Source organism: Caenorhabditis briggsae, assembly GCF_000004555.2.
Source record: "Caenorhabditis briggsae complete genome, chrIV, whole genome shotgun sequence".
NCBI classification, from domain to species: domain Eukaryota; kingdom Metazoa; phylum Nematoda; class Chromadorea; order Rhabditida; family Rhabditidae; genus Caenorhabditis; species Caenorhabditis briggsae.
The window spans coordinates 5233906-5252819 of record NC_013487.2 but is presented as its reverse complement, the minus strand read 5'-3'; the positions used below and the strand labels follow the sequence as shown (position 1 = coordinate 5252819).

The window sequence follows — 18914 nt, the reverse complement described above, 5'->3', positions numbered from 1 at the left end:
GTTCAAGCGAGCGGGTCAGAAAGCGCGCCTCAGTAAATTTAGTAACACTTCTAAATTCGCTGCCGAGTTTCGTTGGCTGAGTTTCAAAGTTTGAAATGAAGAGCGAAAAAGCGCGCATTATAACCTGTTTATTTTAATGAAAATCATGATCTAGATCAAACCCGCGTCCACTTTAAAATTATTAAATTTATTCTGGCCTACGAGTTTGCTGGGGCGCCTTTTCTGACCCGCTCACTTGAACCCAAGTGAGCACATGAAGAACTCAAGTAAAGTATTTTCAGGTTACGGTAGTTTTCGTTCTGACACTTTAAACCATCAGCGTCTTTTACAATACATGTATCTTATACCAGTATAATATATCAAAATTTATAATTAATCAATCACTTCTTTACAATCACTGAATTCTTGACAGCAAGTGCATGACTCGATGTGAATGTGACACCAGTGTTGGGCGTGTTCTTCCGACTTCCAAGTAGTGTGTCTCGAACGTTCTGAAAACATTTTCAGCTTTTTTTTCAAGGACTTCAAATTTCCGAAAAAAAATTACCTTGACCATACAAATCACTAAAATTGGGTTAATGGCAGGACACCAAGAAAAAAGATACGGTAGATTTGAAGAAAGAATTGTGAATTCAATATCAGCATACGGGAGGATAAAGGCAGTGTAGAAGGGGATATGGATGGTGATGAAAGGGAAGATGAACTGAAAATTTAGAAAATTACAGTTTCAGAAAATAGAGAATTGGGGAGAAACACATGAGAATTAGTGTGACATCGGACATTACATTGGGAAAAAGAACTTGTTACAGACGGGTCCCCCAAAGAATCAACTGTGACCTAATTTATCGCATTTCCTTTAACAGGTATCAAAAATTTGTCAACTTACAAAATATTTTCGATAACATGATAAAACTTCTTGATATCTTTTACAGCGAACGAGGACACTTGTCTTTATTATGGATGTTATGGGCCCATTTAGCTGATTATATCTCTCAAAATATTTCAGTTTCAAGTAGAATGTATAATTGTTTAGCTATTGATCAGATAATTTGCGAAAATGAAGTTTTTCCCGATTAGTCACCTACCTCGGATTCTCGATGTATTTTATTTTGACCAAAATTTATATTCTAGATTATCTCTTATTCACAGAATAGTAGAAAATTTTTGTTTTCTACTCTATGAATTACCCCATTTCGGTATTTCTTGTACAATGTTTTTGATTCAAAAAATCACAGTTCCATATTTTCCGCTTCTACATTTTTGCGTATTATTTATCCACTGACCTAGCTCAAAAAATTTCATTCAGTCTCTCTCAAGCCTAATTCACTTTTTCTATCAATTTGACATGATTGACATCTATTCTCTATCATATTCCGTTCTCTGATTCAATTATCCTTGTTTTTTCCGGGTTGCACAATATTTTATGATTAGATTTACATTTATCAATAAGGAAATATAATACCAGGTCAATCTGAAGCTGGCGTGTCTTTGGCGCATTTCAAAATTTGAGGACAATAAAATTTTACTGTTTTCATCTGATTTTAATTGGCTAACTTTTTTGAATTACTTGTTATTTCAACTAGAAACACACACTACCGGTCAATAAGATATACAAAATGCGTTCTTCTGATGATTGTGACCATTTTCGAGAGACTGGAGCTTGGCTGTTAGATGTCAGATCACTTTGAAAATTTTGGAGGGTGTAAAACAGACATAGATTGAAAACTTTCAGCTATTTTTTAATTTCTGAATGACACCCCCTTTTTTACGATTTCAGTACAAAAACGGGATGTCTTCCAGAAATCGGCGAACAGCAGACATTTTTGGATATTCCAAAATACTCTGTGAATGCAAAGTTTTAAATCTACGTCTTTTTTACACCCTCCGAAGTAAAAAATCCATTGAAAACCCCGTTTTTCTATATCATATGGACCGGTACTGTATTACAAAATCTCACCTGTACCATCAGCAATAGATTCAACTGTTTTTGTGATTTAAGCGATTGCTGCGTCGTCACTGACTTCTTTTTACTCATCATTTTCTGCATGTGCGAGAAACAAGCAACAACCACTAACACGGATAAAACCATTGCTGTGAACATGAAAAATGTGCATATTCGAGCCCAGACATCATACTCCATAGTTCCCGTTTCAGGCATCATTATCTTCAAAACACCAGAAATTTCAAGATCAACTAGAATTTGACCTACTTTCTCTTCAGGAGCAATTAAAAATGAACTATCTTCATGTCCGGTTATTTCTTGTATCAAAGACTCGGAGATATCCATTTCATAAGAAGTCGGTATGTATCCAAGATAAATGAATATGGATGTGGGGATGGCTACCAAAAGAGGAACTGCATTTATAACCAGTCGGAGAACCGTATGATTTTTGAGAGCTGGACTGAAAAATTTTAATGAATATTAAACTACTTTCAAACAACTTACTTTGATAAAAGATAAGCAACCTGCAGGTACTGAACTGTTGGACCCGTACAAGAAGTGACTACTAGAACTAAGAATAGGTTTATCAGATTGTTTCCCAATTCTCGGGACATGTCGATTCCGCCTTTGACAATGTATAGAGCTTTCACTTCGCTGATGTACATTATTGTCTGAAATTATATTTTCGGTTTCGAAAAATTTTGAATTGTGTCTGAAAAGTGTAACATAGATTCGCGCGTGAGTGTAGATCGATTTCGAAAATAAGACATTTTTTCAGTTGACTTAAAAGTAAAAAGACTAAAATAATGGTATGGCTTGTAAAATTTGTACCAAGCATTTTGAAATCAGTCATTTCTAAAGAGTCCTAAAAGCATCTAAAATTCGTCTATTGGTTTTGTAGAATGTTTTTCTGTAAAAGTTCATCTAAATAAAATAGCGTAAGACCTGTAATAGAATGGCCCCACACTGTCAACACTTCCCAAAAAAGATATCAAAGGTAACCAGAAAAAATGTTTTTGATGTTAAGGCAAACATTATTTTGGTCAACCACTCCGAAAACTTATACAGGAAATTGGGGCTCTATATGATTTCAGCGGTCCCTAGAGAAAATAACGGTCCGCAGTGAAAAAAGCGGTCCGCAGTGAAAATAGCGGTCCGCAGGGAAAATAATGGTCCAAAAAGAAAATAACGGTCCGGAGCGAAGTTTGCGTTTGGGAATTCAGGAAAATTCCATAAATCCTGTTTTTATTGAATTTTCAATTACCAATCGAAGTTTTTTGTTGTTTTGTTGGTTTTTTTGGGGAAAGTAGTTAAAGTTGGAAAACTTGTGGTAAGTTTTGAAAGCTATACACACCTTGCAAGTATTTTTTGTCCTATTATAAGTCTCATTTATAAGAACATCCAAAAACCGCAATTCTCAAATAGTTCATACCTATTTGACAAGAATGTACTATATTTTCTACATACTCAAAGTTACCGTAAAATCTGTGTTAGAAGGGCCGTCACTTCTATATTTCTAAGCCTCTCTCAGAGAGGCCTTCTATTAGAGGGGACGGTCGGCGGGGTCGGTGGTCGGTCGGTCGGCTAAATTTCCCGACCGAATGGAAGCCTTAGCTTGAACCCAAGTGTGTGTTGTGACGATTAATAAACGATTGGTATTCAAACTTTAAACCAAAGTTATGAAACCGCATTTTCTGCATAGAACTGCTCTAAAAACCCACACGAGTTCCCGTTTATAATCAAATAAATCGTTTCTTTCCAACTGCGCAAATTTGTTAGAAATCAAAGAAGTGACAACTGAATTATCATTATCAAGCATTTTCCAGTCTGAACTCCTTCCTCCAAATGTTCAAATAATTTCCTAGTCATGTCTTTTATTGTCTTTTGAGACCGTCCCAGTAATTTATGTTGTGCTAACATGATTTTCAGAATATTTTGAAACAGATAATTGTTCTTTCACTTCTAATCTACAATTAAAGAATTTTGAGCTCAATGATTTTCGAAATTTCATAGTTTGCTCTAGCTTTTATTTTTCAATTTTTGTTGTTGCAATTCTTTAGAAACAACTCATATTTTTTTTAATTTACGAAATTTTCAGCATTTTTTTAATTGGAAGATTCCGAAATATGGGTAATCGAATTTTTAGGCTTCCTTTGTGAAAAAGCCCATTGTAAAATGAAACTTTGTACGAATTTATTAGCACTTTGAAACAGATATTTTTGTTTCAACTTTAGTTCTCAAAATTTTATGTTTCAAATATTTGATATTTTCCTGTTCCTTTTTTTCCATTGAAATTATTTTTAAAAAATTGGTGTTAGAAAAAATGCGAATGTGCAAAATAGAACATTGAAAACGCGGAACCTCTGCTCCAGTCTCAAATTGAATTTTCAACAAAACCAAAACTCCAAACATCAATTGAGTGAGTGATCAGGTGTTCATCTGATCTCTAAAAGTCTCAAACCATTTGATATTAAAATTATCTAGCCAAGTTCATTTCTTCATCCCCTTGAGAAGGCGTGTGCTACGTAAGTAGACTGAGCGAGTAGTATTCCTATAATTAGTGTCTCCCCCTTGGAAATTCAAAGAATCATATTTCACACTTTTTTTATCATGTCTAGACGTTTTTGCTTTCTAAATGATAATTGAGGTCCGACTTTTTTGGTTAGACTGAATTCAACGATATCGAACGAATTTTTGTTTAGTTTTTCAAAACATAGAAAAATGTTGGAACACTATTAGAATGTGATAACTAAATAAGATTATCATCACTCTGAAACTGAAAAAAAAGACTTAAGCTATTTTGAAAAATTCTTTTCTGTCTTCTGTAAATTTTCTGGTTTTTAAAAATTTCGCAGAAAATGTTATTGTTACTGCAGTTGTACCATTAATTTGCATTTTTTGAAAAATCAAATCATGGTTTTTAACATTGAACTTTTTTCAAATTAATCATTAAGAGAATTTCCGATTTTCAAAGAAAAAATCCGATTTTTAAAAAATCGGATCATTTGGAGATTCCGATTTTAACATTTCGGAATTTTCGGAATTTCCGACATTTGAAAACGCGGGAAATTCCGAAATTCCAAGTTTTCCGTTTTAGCATAACTGATTCATAAAAAAGAATCCACCAGAGACTTTTTGTAATCCTTACGTCGTAGTTGTCTATTTTCGAAAATCCGGGACACACTTGGAATATTTTCAGTATTCGCGAAAAGTTACGTTCTCTATATCGCAACATATTTCTTTATTGTATTTCTGAACACCTTGAAACATCAATTTTCGGTTTCTAATAGTCTCCATTGACTATTTCACACTTACCGTGATAATTTTGGCGCTGCATCTTGATCATCTTATCGAATAAACCATTTTCAGCAATTCCCAAAATGGCAACATTCACCACTCCGGTCCCATCGGAACTTCATGAAACTTATGTCAATGAAGCGAATGCCTACGTGGCAGGATTCGTCTCTTTAGTCTCCAACATTGCTCTAATCTACGCTACAGCCAAAGTTAAAACTTATTCAAAAGCATTCCGATGGATTCAATACTACGTTTGTGTTCTCAGATTGATATTTTCTATGGTTGTGGTGGTGACATCGCCGGTTAGTCCCCTTCTGAACTTTTGAGCTTTTGATTGCTTTATTTTCAGACACTTGCTTATGTGGCCAAAATGAAGTCATTGTACATCGTCAAAGGCGGATTCTATCTTCCTTTCAATACCGGTTAGTTGTTTATGTTTTCGGATTTTTTTGACAAATTGAGGGATACAAAATGACAAGTACATAACATGAACTTAAGACCACTAATTTTGTTTATTTCTCGAGAATATATTAAATTGGAAATACCAGAAAAAAGATAGCGTCATTTTTATGTGAAAAATTGTTGCAAACTTGAAGTGGTGTGATTCTTAAAGGAGGGGAAACAGGAAAAGTTTAGAAGTTTTCTTGGAGTTGCGGTATGCATTCTGAGATCATGTACACTGTTCAGTGTTCACACAGCGTGTTGTTATCGTGGCACGTGCACCTCAGCTTGCACCACCGTAGCTCAGCTGGTAGAAGCGCGGCACCTCCATAGTTGGACCCGAAAGTTCAATTCCTTGACGGGTGTATGAACGGAATGTCGAGGAAAACGTTTATGTCCCCTACATTTAAGAACACGACCTCTTCATTTTCGGGGAAGACATATCAAAATGAAAAAAATGTGATTTTGAAAATTTTGAAGATTATCGAACAAAAAAGCTAATAGTTTTAGAAAAATTGACGGCTTCCTATATAATAATGAAAAAAACGGTAACTTTCAGGAATTATCTTCCTAATCCTTTTCGTGTTCTTCGTTGTCATTTCCTGCAGCTCTCCATCCGTTCAATACCTCCAGTTATGTCATGTGCTCTCAGAGTAAGAGTTGTTTTAGATTCCAACCCTAAACCAACCTGAAATTTTTCAGCAACGCTCATAAACGCGAACACTTTGGTCCTATCATCTCGACCATTTCTGTTATTGCTGGAATTCCAACACTCATTTTGGCATACGTCGGGTACACTCCATCTCCAGCTGAACTTCTGGAAGCTAAGGACATCGTTTACTATTTGAATGGAGAAGGAGATAGTGCTTTCCTATTGGTTACTGCATTTAGAAACAATATACTCGACTGGACATCCATTTTCTGTACCTTTTACATCCTGATCATTATGATTCTATCAGTGATTACTGTAATCGTTTGCGCTTTTAAGATTCAGAAACAGATGAAGGCCAAAATGATGAGTGACGTAGCGAAAAAGTCGCAAAATCAGATCAATATGATTCTCTTTCTTCAGGTAATAAGAGAAAAACGAAATCTTGTTCAAATCGAATTAATTTTCAGTTCGCTTTACCATTTCTCACTATTCATGTTCCATTCTATGTATCTTTTATATTGCCAATGTTTGATATTGAAAACTCATTTTTGTCAACTAATTTGCCATTTTTGTTCTCTTGGTGCCCGGCGATCAATCCGATTTTGGTGATTTTTATGGTCAAGGTAAGTAGGTTTTATCGATAGCAGATTAATTGAACATTGTCAAAATGAAAAAATAACAGAATATTGAAATCGAATAAATACTTTGAACTTTTTTCCGGACCAGAACCAACAATCACTTTTTAACCAATTCCATCCCTCATTTCCACCCCCAAACGTTCAAAAACCATCCTCCAACATAATTCAATTCTCAGAATGTGCGCGACCGAATGTTCTGCAAGTCAGCGTCCTCCAAACTATCCTCCACAAATATGATTCAAGTTCGTCAGACGTCGCAGGTGCTCAGTACACGTGCACACTGAGCAATCTCCCCCGTGGATCCTCAAACTGCCAATTTGTAATTAATATGATGACGATTTCGTCATTCAAATGGCTAGACGGATTTCTGTTATTCATCTCCTCGATACGTGCCATTTAGGATCCTTAATTTTTTGCGAAATTATTTAATTTTTGATTATCAACGTTTAGGTCTGTTCTTGTAGGAACAATTGTCGGATACATTATATTTTGCCAAATCCAGGCTGACTGAAAGTTAATAAACATATAACAAGTAGTGAATTTCAAAAGTTTTAATTTTCACAAAATACTGAAATTTCAAAAATTTTTGTGAGCCACGTGAATCTTATGAATCTCCCAAAAGATGGACCGTTAAGTTTTTGGGAGCAACGTGTTTTTTTCAAAAAATATAACAGAAATATTAACACTTTCTGAATATTTTTCCCAAAATTAAAACTTTTGAAAATCACTACTTGTTATATTTTTATGTTTCATAAACTTCATGCAACATAAATAATGAAGTTCTCAGAAAAACGGAAAACTTTAGCAAATATTTACATCCGATTCAGTATCCCAAACAATCTATAAACCCCCAAAATCAGGTACGGACCTGTTGTATTAGGACTACAGTAGCCAAACGTCACTTTGCGCATAATGTAATCATGATAGCACAACCCCAAAAATTGGTCGAACATTGCGATGACTATTTTTTATCTAGAAAGGGAAAATTAATTTAATTTCAAAATACGTTAAATGATTTTCATTAGTTTCGCCTTGAACGAGCTTGGTGAAAAAATTATTATCGATTTTTTGTCTAGATTGCAATGTGTCTATGCTAAACTCAATCAGTCTGTAACGAGGTCCAACTGGTATTTATCATAATCAGATTCTGCCTATAGAAGCCAAGCTAGATTTATGGAGGTATTGGTTGAGCTACGCGGTTACACAGTTTGATTTTCACCCCTAAACTTTCACTTTAACTTTTTTCCTGCCTTACATCATTTAAAGTAAAACATATTTCCCATACTTGCAAAAATCGTTGAAGGCCCGGCCCGGCCCGGAAGGCCCGGACACGAATTTTTTTGGTCGAAATTTCTCAAAAAAATTTTTTTGATAATTTTTTGAGAATTTTTTAACAAAAAAACTAGTTTTCGAAAGAAAACTGTTTTTTTTCTTCAAAAATGCAATTTTTCTTCGATATCAACTTTGGAAAAACTCAGGAAAAAAAAAATATTTTTTCAAAAATTTGTTTAAACATTTACAAATTCAATATTTACTATTTAGCTTAAAATTAGATGATAAAAACAACTTTTTCAAAAAAAACACACTTTTTTGCCCAAAAATCGAAGCTGGCGCCAACTGGCCAGGCCTTCCGGGCCTTCCGTGCCGGGCCGGGCCTTGACCAATTTTTTGAAGGCGGCCCGGCCCGTTGCAAGTATGATATTTACTGATTCTTTACTGGGGTCTATGCTTTAAAAAAAAATGAAATCATTTTCGGAACATGAAAAAATATTTTTTGTCGGAAAAATATTTTTCGGTTTCAAAAACTAGGTTTTATTAGAATAAATCGAATTTCACATTCATATTCTGTTCGGTAACAGATTCCCATCTTCACAAACCTGCCATCGTGGTTTTCTGCCATTCTTCAGGTACATTGGTTCCAAAGGTACATATGATTTTAGTACTGGAAAACGAAAAAAAAAACGTTTTTACAGACTATTTCTTTTTTGCTGAAAATTATAGGCTTAGGCTACAACGCAATACACCCCAAGACCCCATGTACTCTCTGAACTATTGAACGCTAAGAACTGGGCTAAAAAACATAGGTTTAACATTTATTGTTCAGAGTAAGTCACATCGATAAATTTTAGTGTTTTTCAATATAAGAAACCTCGAGAAAATCTAATTAAACTATGTTTCCTCGATTCCAATTTAATGTCTAGAAAAAAACCGATTCAAAATTCAATTATCCCCAAAAAATCAAATTAAGAAATTGTTTGACATTTCCAAATTTTCGTAACCCTGACTGACAAATATTTTTCCCCGAACTATTATTGAATCAGAAAAATATTCAACTCTCAAACACATCTTGAAAAACCGAAAATAAATATATAATCGTTTCTTTTCATGCATCTTTATAACTGGCTTCCAAGTACTCTTTGTTCTGATTGTCGGTGTTCTTTTTCTTATTTTATGAATCCCGCTTCGAAATTTTGGTCATTTTTCAGTATCCTTTCTTCAGAAAAAAACTTCCCAGAATCTCCAACTGGTATTTATCATAATCAGATTCTGCCTATAGAAGCCAAGCTAGATTTATGGAGGTATTGGTTGAGCTACGCGGTTACACAGTTAGATTTTCACCCCTAAACTTTCACTTTAACTTTTTTCCTGCCTTACATCATTTAAAGTAAAACATATTTCCCATACTGAAAAAAACTTCCCAGAAAAAAACAAAAATTATAATCAATTTTCAGAATTTCAAAATCATTTTTAGATATGACGAATCTACCCAACATCAATGACACTTGGTTCGACGAGTTCAACAGTATATTCACTGGATGCGTCTCATTAGTATTCAATGTAGCTCTCATGTTTGCAATTCCAAAAGTGAAATCCTATTCGGATACGGTAAAACGAATGCAAGTATTCAGTGCGTTTCTCCGGTTACTATTCTCAATTTTAGTTATTTTTTGTTCGCCGGTGAGTCAACAAAAACAACACAAAGTAATCAAATCTATTAACTGCAGACACTTGCTTACATCATAGAAGCAGAAGCTGTCTACATCGTCAAGGGCGGATTTAAGTTGCCCATCAAGTTTGGTGAGTCAATATGTTTAAAAAAGAGTTTGTCATCCGCAGGGTTCGAACCTGCGCCCTCCTGAGAGGACTGCGACCTGAACGCAGCGCCTTAGACCACTCGGCCAGAATGACACGTTTGTAATACGGTTGAGGAGGAAAACATATTGGAAGGAATAAACGCTTCGAAATTATTAACACTAAAATGACGTACTAGAAACAGTAAACCTTCCAGGTCAAGCAATGCTGATAACTTTTGTCACATTTGTCATATTTTCGTGTATGGGTCCACCAATGCAGTTTTCACAAGTGGCTTTTATTTTAAAGAAGTCAGTGTAAAAGAGAATTCCGTAATACCATAAAACCTGTATTAGACGGGCCTTCCGAGAGGGTCGAAAATAGAAGGGCCTCTTCAAAAGTTTAATTTTCTAAATTAATAACCTTCGTATATTTTCGAGAAAAATATTCCTGCTTAATTTTTATGGAACTGATTAATTTTTATGAATTTTCACAAAAACTTTACCGACTTTTTCGCTGACTATGAGAAAATTCGGAAAAAATGACCAAAAAATAAAAGGGCCCCTCTGATTGAAGAGCTCCTGTAATAGAAGGGCCGGCCTTTCTAATACAGGTCTTACGGTAGTTTAAACAAACTACAAGTTCTCTATTCCAGAAATCCTCGAACCCAAAAACAAATCGTCTTAATCACCACTCTAATCTCCTTCCTAGTTTCCCTAACTGCCGCATTTCTTATCACTTTCGGATATGTTCCAGATGCTGCTGACGATAAACTATCAGAAGATATAGTTTACTATATAAACGGAAAAGGCAAATCCGCTTATCTAATCGCTTCATTAGAACGCTACGATTTTAATTTGAATAGATTCGTTCCGGACCCGATATCCTGGGCGTGTACTCTGTATATCGTAGGAGTTTTGGTGCTCACTACAGTAATCTGTCTGGTTTTCTGGATAGTTATAAAGATGGAGGTTCCTCGAGGATCTAAAAGTTCCAACGCAATAAAGTCACAAAAACAATTGAATACGGTACTCATCGTTCAGGTGGGGAAAACGGAAGGTCCAATTAAAATAAAAACCTGAAACCAATTTTGAAGACTTTCTGAAATAGTAAACATTTTCATTTTCAGTTCACCCTTCCCTTTTTAACTATTCATATCCCATTTTACATGTCATTTTTGATGCCACTATTTCGTGTCGAGACCTCGAATCTCTCCATTTACCTACCGTATCTCTTCTCTTGGTGTCCTGCATTGAATCCAATTCTGGTTTTTATCATGGTCAAGGTTTGTTTTCTTTTTTAATGAGATTTAAACTTTTCAAATTTTTCAGAGCATCCGAGAACAAGCGTTTTTCAATTTCCCTTTGAAGTCCGACTCCAGTGCAATGAACATGTTTACAAGAGCCAAATGAAGTCTTTCTGAAATTATGAACAGGTTTTGATTCACGAATGTTTTTTTCAAAAAATGTTCAGTTTCGTATTTTTGTCAAATAAACTCAAAAAATATAGTTTCCGTTTATTGCAGATAGCTTTTGACTACCAATTGCTAACGTTCCCAGAACCTGAACCGTTTTCCGAATTAAAAATAACACCAAATTCGTTTATAGAAATTTCCAAAAAACAAACAATAAACACTTTTTTAACCCGTTTTTCTCTCTAAAATTTGCATTCTTTCGGCATGGGAATTGTGATGGGTTCAGGTGGTGAAATATCAGATAATCGATAAATAGTGTATTCCGATGACTTCTTCTGCATCGTCCATTCGGCAGGTGCCACTTTTGAGAAGACTGTGTAGAGGATCGAAGTGATGACGACGCTTATGACGAGGAAGTAGAAGACAAGGGCCCACTGGAATTTTTAGGGTTTTATCAATTAGCCGTTTTCTTATTGGACAGAAATCCAGGAGCGTATGTACAAACGTTTTGAAACAGTACATCATTTTTAGCTTCGTGGCTAAGGATTTCCTTTCGGCCGGTTTGTAATCAGCAGTCGACGCCGACCGACCGCCAACACAGCTGAGCTAACCGATCGGTCAGCGCGCCTACCGATTTCGTGCATTTGCGCGTCAACATGTCACAGAGTGTTTGCGTACGCAGAATATCGTGTTTCCCAAAACAAAAAATGCGTCGTAATATATAATGCTGCGTACGCAAACACTCTTTGGCATGTTGACGCACAAATTCACGAATTCGGTCGGCGATCGGTCGGTCGGTTTTTCCGCAAGTAACATGGACAGGTGGAAGAGATAGTTTTTTCTAGTCCGCGGCATGCTAGAATTTCAAAATCGACATTGCATTTTCATCATTTTCCGAAAAAATGCTGTTTCAAAAAAATGATAAAAAACAACTTTTTGAATTTCCCAAATAATAGAGATTCAACGGCTCTTTTCTAGTTTAGAGGTCCCAAAAAAATTTAGAGGTCACAAAAAAGTTTAGAGGTCCCAAGAAAAAATAGAGGTCCGAAATTCGAAAAACGCACAGGTATTAGAATAATGTGCACAATTTGGAGTTTTGAGTTTTGAGGCTCTATAGGATGATAAGAGCGGAAATGTGACTTCTCGTAATAATTTTGGCTCCATTTCTCTCGTAATAATTTTGGCTCCATTTTTTTTTTGTCTTTTTTATGAACCCCAATTTACATATAAGCAAAATGTTGGCAAACATTAATGCCTCCGTGAATAAGCTTTCTCTCAGGCTTAGATAATTTTCAGAAAATATGCATTCTTAAGCCTATTAAAAGTATAAAATACATCATCAACACTTATATTTTAAATAAGACCCCAGAATTTTTATTTCTTACACATTTGGGACCTCTAATCTTTTTTCGGACCTCTAAATTAGAAAAGAGTCGATTCAACTGTATTTGTTCTTACCTGACTTCTAGAATTATCTGGAACCGCCGCTTGCACTCCCAACGGAATCAAAATCTGTGCAATTCCAGCAATCACCATGTTCAAGTTCAGAGCAAAATGAGAATGTTGAACGGCTCTCTGGAAACTTTTAATGTTTCTAAATTTAAATTTAGATTCTTACAATTTGAATCGTTCTACTGCAAATGACGGGAACGAAGAAGTGAAGAGATGCGAAGATCATCATGCAAATCAACGCCCACACACGGTCATCCAGCTGAATTAATTGGGGTAATTAGTGAGATAATTGAGGGTTAATTACTCACGAATCCAGTGAGAAAAAGAGAAAAGGCACTGGCGGATTCGAGAATTAGAAGTGGGATGACAAGGGTCAGTTTTGGACCACATCCCCATTTCACATCTGGAAAACAATTACGGATTCAAAATGTTGTTGAAACATAAATTTATGATATAGTAGACGTTTCTGCCAATATTGATAATTCTGAAACTCACCCAACAACCTTCCGCATCCAATTTTAATGAAAATCGCTATGAACTGTGGAATCGCAGAAAAGTATCCAGTTTCTCGAATCGTGAAATGAAGAACTTGTTTGATGAAAATTGGAGAGTACTGTTGGTAGACAATCATTGCCAAGTAATAACCAGTGAACATCAATAAACTAATCCAAATGGTCCAATCTTGAAGAAGTGCTTTGTACGGAACTGCTTCGTTTTCTTTGAGTGAGTGCTTTCCGGCAAGAATGTACTTTTTCTCTGATTCTTCGAGGTTTCTGAAAAAATTGTTTCACCTAATTTATTCCTCAGGTTGCTTCGTTTTTTAAACTTTTTCTTAGAACAATTTCTTTCCGCCTCTTCCTATATTACACTAGGATTGTGTTCTCTTGCTCCCAAGATGATTCACTTCTCTCATTAAAGCTTATTGATTTTAAGGTTTTTGTTTACTCAATATTTCTGCTGTTCCAGAAATTTCAGTTATTTGAAGTTAACATGACTTTTCTAATTCAATCCAGTTCAAGACGATTTTCTTCGAAAAGCCAAGTTCATTACAAACGAGAGAAAAATCGGAAATAATTGGTTTTCTAGCGACAGTTCCCATACCCCCAGTTGGTAATTTTTTAAAATTGAATGATAACTTACGGATTCTCCTCCACACTATCCGAATAATAATAAGCGAATGCAATCGACGCGGCGAGTGTACCTACTCCCAGAATGTAGTAGGTGGCTTCCCAACCGAAAAATGAGGAAGAACACATTTCACCGCCCAGAATCATGGTGAACAATGGACCGAATTGCGAAGTGGCCAACATGATGGAAAAGAAGAATGAAGCTTCTGATTGAGGAGTCCATCGAAGGACAATGTCATTCGTAAAGTGTAGCTGACTTGCTTGTGCGAATCCAGCCATGAATCTGCACACAAGGGCAGGCCAGAATCCTAACGAGTCGGCGAATGGGTAGAGAATGGAACTGATTCCCGAGAGGAATCCGTAGGAAAAGATTAGCATTCGTGTACTCAAAAAGTTGGCAAAATAGAAAGGAGCGGGACCAAGACACATTCCGATTGCAGTGGCAGTGAACATCCATGCGATATTTAGAGAATCCAATAGGTAGTAGTCTGAAAAAATCGAATATGTATTGGTTATAGACTAAAACAACAAAAATATTTGAAGTATGAAACAATATCGAAAAAGTGAATTTATTTTCTACTTCTATAATTTTTCTGTTTCCAAGTGTTGAGAAATACGAAATCCAGTTTTATCCATGTGTTGTTTGCTTCTCTTCTTTATTCTGAAATTTTCAAAAAAAAAACCAAAAAAACATGCTTCTCGCTGAAGGTCCCAGAACGAAAACTATCATAAGCTAGAAACATTTTTTCCGGTTATTTTAATTTTTTATGTTAATTCTCCTAAAACATTATAAAAATTTATAGTTTAAATTAAAAAGTAAAATTTTTTTGGGTTATGGTAGTTTTCGTTGTGGGACATTCTGGGACATATTTCTGAGGCATTAGTTTTGATGAAAGATAAAAACTTTTAAAAAAACAAAAGGTAGGAAAAATCATTCGAATTTGAAAATTTTTTCTGATTCATGAAGTTGTTATTTTTCTTTCGTTTTTTGAATTTCTAATTCTTCCTTTTCCAAGAATAGTAGTTTCGAAATAATACTTTTAACGCACCTGGCTCGACAATCGTCTCCGTTTCACTCTCATTTCCACTTTGCTGACAAATGATAGTAAACCCAAAAACGACTCGGTTACTGTAGACAAATGTCATGGATACGGTAGCCAAGAAGAGGAGGAAGAAGCGAAAATTGTTCATTTTTTCGACAAGACCAACTGTTCATTCGACACTGAAAAAAATAACAAAGTTCTGAATGACAAAAAAATTGGTGAAATGGTTTTATAAGTGAATGTGTCACTCGGGACATGATGAGAAAAGGAAAATTTGCATAAGTCAGCGAGTCTCGAGTGGTTAAAAAAAGAAGATAGGGCTAAATTTCGAAATTCCAGGGGAAAAATAACAGAAGATGTGTGAAGTGTGAGTATTTGATTTGTGAAGAGTGACGCAATACTTTGAACTATTTGAATCGATTGGACTGTCGAGGAACTCGAATTTTAAAAATAGTAATAGAAAATGTGTTCTTTGATTTTGATAAAATTCTTTGTGTATTCATAACTACACTAAAGATTCATGAAAGCTCATAACAAAGATAACAGACAGAAACAGAGAAAAATAGTAATTCGTTAATGGACTTGATTTCAGAATTCTTTGCTCCGTTTTCAGTTTGAAATTTTTTATTTGGATAAGCGTGGTTTCCAGAAGGTGCACTAAAAATGTATAAAGGCGCATGAACAAGATAACATAAAGAAACAGTGAAAAAAATGGGGATTTTGATGTATGACTCATAATATTCGATCAATCTATTAATGCGTATTGCCAACTGCAGGAAAGATGTTTTTTCCTTTTTTTTTGTGTTTCAAAAGCTTTTTAAAAAATTTTGAAATAAAATTCGAAAAATTGATCTAGATCACAGTGTGCTTCATCAAAAATTATTTTTTTAACACATTTTTTCCCAAATGTATTACAAAACACTGTAATCAAACTTTTTAGCACTGGTGGCCATGGACGAAAGCCCCACAACGAGATCTACCGTAGCTTTATTTACTCTATAAATTAATTAGCGGTGCCTCTTATTTTCCCAATCTTGATTCACATGTTTCCATTTCCTCTTCCGCCCGTCACCCCATGTTACTTATATGCCATCGCCCCAAAATAAACGACTATTTTGCCCAAACGATCCCAATTTGGAACGCTATTGTGAAAAACTACCCCACCTTCTTACCACCCTCACAATTCAAAAAATTTCTTGAGATCTCGATTACCCGTTTCTGACTTGCCCCCATCCCTTTGATCTTGCCACTATCTCTCTTTTCCTTTCCCACATTAGGACTAACTCTTGCGGGTTAGTCCTTCTTACCTTCGTTTTTATCATTTTCTTTCCCCAGTTACCATCATTCCTTATTTCTTCAGATCCTTCGAATAAACGAAATATATTTTTTAAAAAAACCTCATAGTTATTTCATTTTCCGGATTTTTCTCCATTTAGCAGAAACTACCGTAACAAAGTCGAAAAATAAAAACTTTTCAAAGTGGGGAATTGTCGGAGAACTGACGAAAATCGAGAAAAAAAAGTCCGGAAAAAGAATTGTTCTAGGTAGTTTACCTTTCTGCACCATTTCTTGGAGGAACCCCGATTTGCAGTGATTTTAAGCGTTTTTATGTGAAAGTTACATGTTTTTCAGTACAAAATTCTGGAATTTTTTGTTGAAATTCTGAAGAATTTTTAAATACGGTTTAGTTTTTCTGTAAGTGCTTATATATATTTAACATTGATGATTTTACTTATAAGGATATGCATGAAAAATTTGAAAATCCTGAAGAAGGAATAAGAAATTCCGCCCATTGCTGTGAAAATGGTGCAAAGTCTGTATAGAACAGGAACAATAGTAAAAAAGTATAAAAGCTCAGAAACAAGAAAAAAGAAACAGTGAAAAAGTTGGAAGATTTTGATGTATGACTCATAGGATTCGATCAATTTCTTATTTCGTGTTGCCAACTGCCGGAAGACTTTTCTATGTGTTTCAAAAACTAAAAACATATTGGCATCCACTTTGAAAAAAATAGTGAGTCCGTCAAAAATATTTCTTGAAAATTGAAAAAAAAATCCTGACTTCCCGTGAAGTCTCTTATAGAGTTCCACCTGGCCCGCCAACTTTGAGCCAATTTATCTCGATTCTTGTGAGAGATATCAAAAAAATTTGTCAACTGACAGAACGTTCATCGTAATCTTTAAAACATTTTTTTAGTTTGCAATTTTTTCGATATCTTTCACCGGAACCCAGAAATTGGAAAATTTTATTTTTGAAATTTCAAACTACTGTTCCATCATTATTATGTTGGAAAGTCAGAGGTTGCTAATTTCGATACACATTATTGTTAGAGCAGACAGATTTTTTGAAAACTTATTCCACAAACAAAGATTCTTCAAATTTCTCTCTTTATTCCGAATAGATCTCTGGTTAGTAGATGTAGATCTCTGGTTAGTAGATGTAAATACAAAAAAAAGTTCAATAATCTTTTCTCAATCAGCACGTTCCAATCGGCGATACAATCGTGTGCAAATGCAGAATCGTTTCAGGCATTGTCGTGTTGGCAAGACTGCTCCGTGGTACTGTCAGCTCATTGCCACTCAACGGCCCTAATCTGACGAGAGAACGAAGGACCGGGTTGACTTGCCAATCAAATGGAGCTGACAAATCGATATTCTCGCTGTGAGCAATCGAGAGAACCATTTGCGAAATTTTTTGGTAGTCCGGTTTTTGGTGATGGCTGGAAAAATAGTTTACGGAATTGGACAAACAATGTTTCGTAATTATTTAAGAATAATATATAAACCTTTTGAAACCCAAATTTATTTTTCTATTTTTTTCAACTCACGACGTATTCAAAATCACTTCAAAAACATCACTCCATCCTTTTGCAAGACCATCAAATAGGTGATGTTTTCCACCAGCACGACGGCAATACATTTTCCATTCTCTCACTTTTGGAAGATTCAGAGATCGAGTGGCATTGTGCCAGGGGAGTCCTCCCTTCAGTAAATGAATAACCATGTATAACCATCCTTCCACGTCATCGATTGGAGACTGATCACAGAATCCAAGAGAGGTCAGAGGGGCGTATGGGAAGGTTCCGACGGATGGACCATGGGGGCGAAGGAGGTGAGGACTTCCGTTGTTTTCGCTGGAAAAATGTTCTGTTTCACATATTTGACACATACACTTTATAAAGGATTCAGCGGTTAGAATTTGTGCTCTTCTCAAACTTACAGATATCTCCGAGTGAGTCCGAAATCCAGCATATACACAATATTGCTTTCCTCTCCCAATCCAACAGCGAAATTCTGCGCCTTTACATCTCGATTCAGCCAGCCGGCCTCATGAAGAACACGAAGACGATCCAGAGTTTGAAGAGCAATTTTATAGACAGTGGATGGTGTGAAACGTCTCTCGGGAGCAAATTCAAGGAGCATCGACAGATCCGGACCGACGAGTTGCATTACGATGTACTTAAAGGTGTCGGTACGTCCTGAAGCGGTGAGCGATGGGAAGCCAGTTTGGTGGCCGAGGGCTTGGAGCACGGCGTGGTCGAGCTGAAAAAATATTGCAATTTTTGTTAAATCAACATTTAATCCAGTGAGTTATTGGAATCGATGAAATATATTTCACAATTTCAAGAAACAGTGTGTTTCTGTGTGAAACATTCCTAAAATTTTCCGTATCAGTTAGGTGTGTTAATGTAGTGGCATTTTTACAGGTTTTAACGAATTTGACAGTACGATATTATTGTTGTCCGAAAAAATTGGAGCGAGAGAGTTTTTTTGCAGTCTGAATACGGTAGGCACCTCGAAGCGGAAAGCCTAAATAGCGCATATTCGGTTGAGACG

The 18914-nt window shown here is 35.6% G+C and overlaps 5 protein-coding genes and 1 non-coding gene across 6 annotated transcripts in view; 2 read left to right on the top strand and 4 right to left on the bottom strand.

Moving 5' to 3' along the window:
* The window catches only part of CBG20079, a gene marked incomplete at both ends in the record, with an annotated part of 21527 nt that extends 19171 nt beyond the window's left edge, over positions 1–2356 (bottom strand). The window contains 3 exons of the mRNA XM_045235266.1: positions 548–703; positions 1958–2164; positions 2210–2356. Coding sequence (XP_045096947.1) covers positions 548–703; positions 1958–2164; positions 2210–2356 — 510 coding nt within the window. The remainder of the gene's footprint in view (positions 1–547; positions 704–1957; positions 2165–2209) is intronic.
* A 2966-nt stretch (positions 2357–5322) lies between these two features.
* Cbr-srm-2 lies at positions 5323–7254 on the top strand (the record flags this gene model as incomplete). The annotated part of the gene is made up of 6 exons (XM_045235265.1): positions 5323–5541; positions 5589–5661; positions 6240–6333; positions 6383–6752; positions 6800–6955; positions 7147–7254. The coding sequence occupies 6 exons, from the start codon at positions 5323–5325 to the stop codon at positions 7252–7254; spliced, it is 1020 nt and encodes a 339-aa protein (XP_045096950.1).
* Positions 7255–9724: 2470 nt separating this feature from the next.
* Positions 9725–11454, top strand: Cbr-srm-1 (the record flags this gene model as incomplete). The annotated part of the gene is made up of 6 exons (XM_002633936.1): positions 9725–9928; positions 9976–10048; positions 10260–10353; positions 10698–11085; positions 11172–11327; positions 11374–11454. The coding sequence occupies 6 exons, from the start codon at positions 9725–9727 to the stop codon at positions 11452–11454; spliced, it is 996 nt and encodes a 331-aa protein (XP_002633982.1).
* CBG28736 lies at positions 10076–10159 on the bottom strand. Its single transcript has one exon. It is a non-coding gene (tRNA).
* Positions 11455–11698: 244 nt separating the features above from the next.
* Positions 11699–15226, bottom strand: CBG20085 (the record flags this gene model as incomplete). The annotated part of the gene is made up of 7 exons (XM_002633937.1): positions 11699–11890; positions 12915–13031; positions 13075–13167; positions 13217–13311; positions 13404–13681; positions 14049–14523; positions 15085–15226. The coding sequence occupies 7 exons, from the start codon at positions 15224–15226 to the stop codon at positions 11699–11701; spliced, it is 1392 nt and encodes a 463-aa protein (XP_002633983.1).
* A 2327-nt stretch (positions 15227–17553) lies between these two features.
* CBG20086 overlaps positions 17554–18914 on the bottom strand; it is a gene marked incomplete at both ends in the record, with an annotated part of 2571 nt that continues 1210 nt past the window's right edge. The window contains 3 exons of the mRNA XM_002633938.1: positions 17554–17797; positions 17906–18211; positions 18298–18620. Coding sequence (XP_002633984.1) covers positions 17554–17797; positions 17906–18211; positions 18298–18620 — 873 coding nt within the window. The remainder of the gene's footprint in view (positions 17798–17905; positions 18212–18297; positions 18621–18914) is intronic.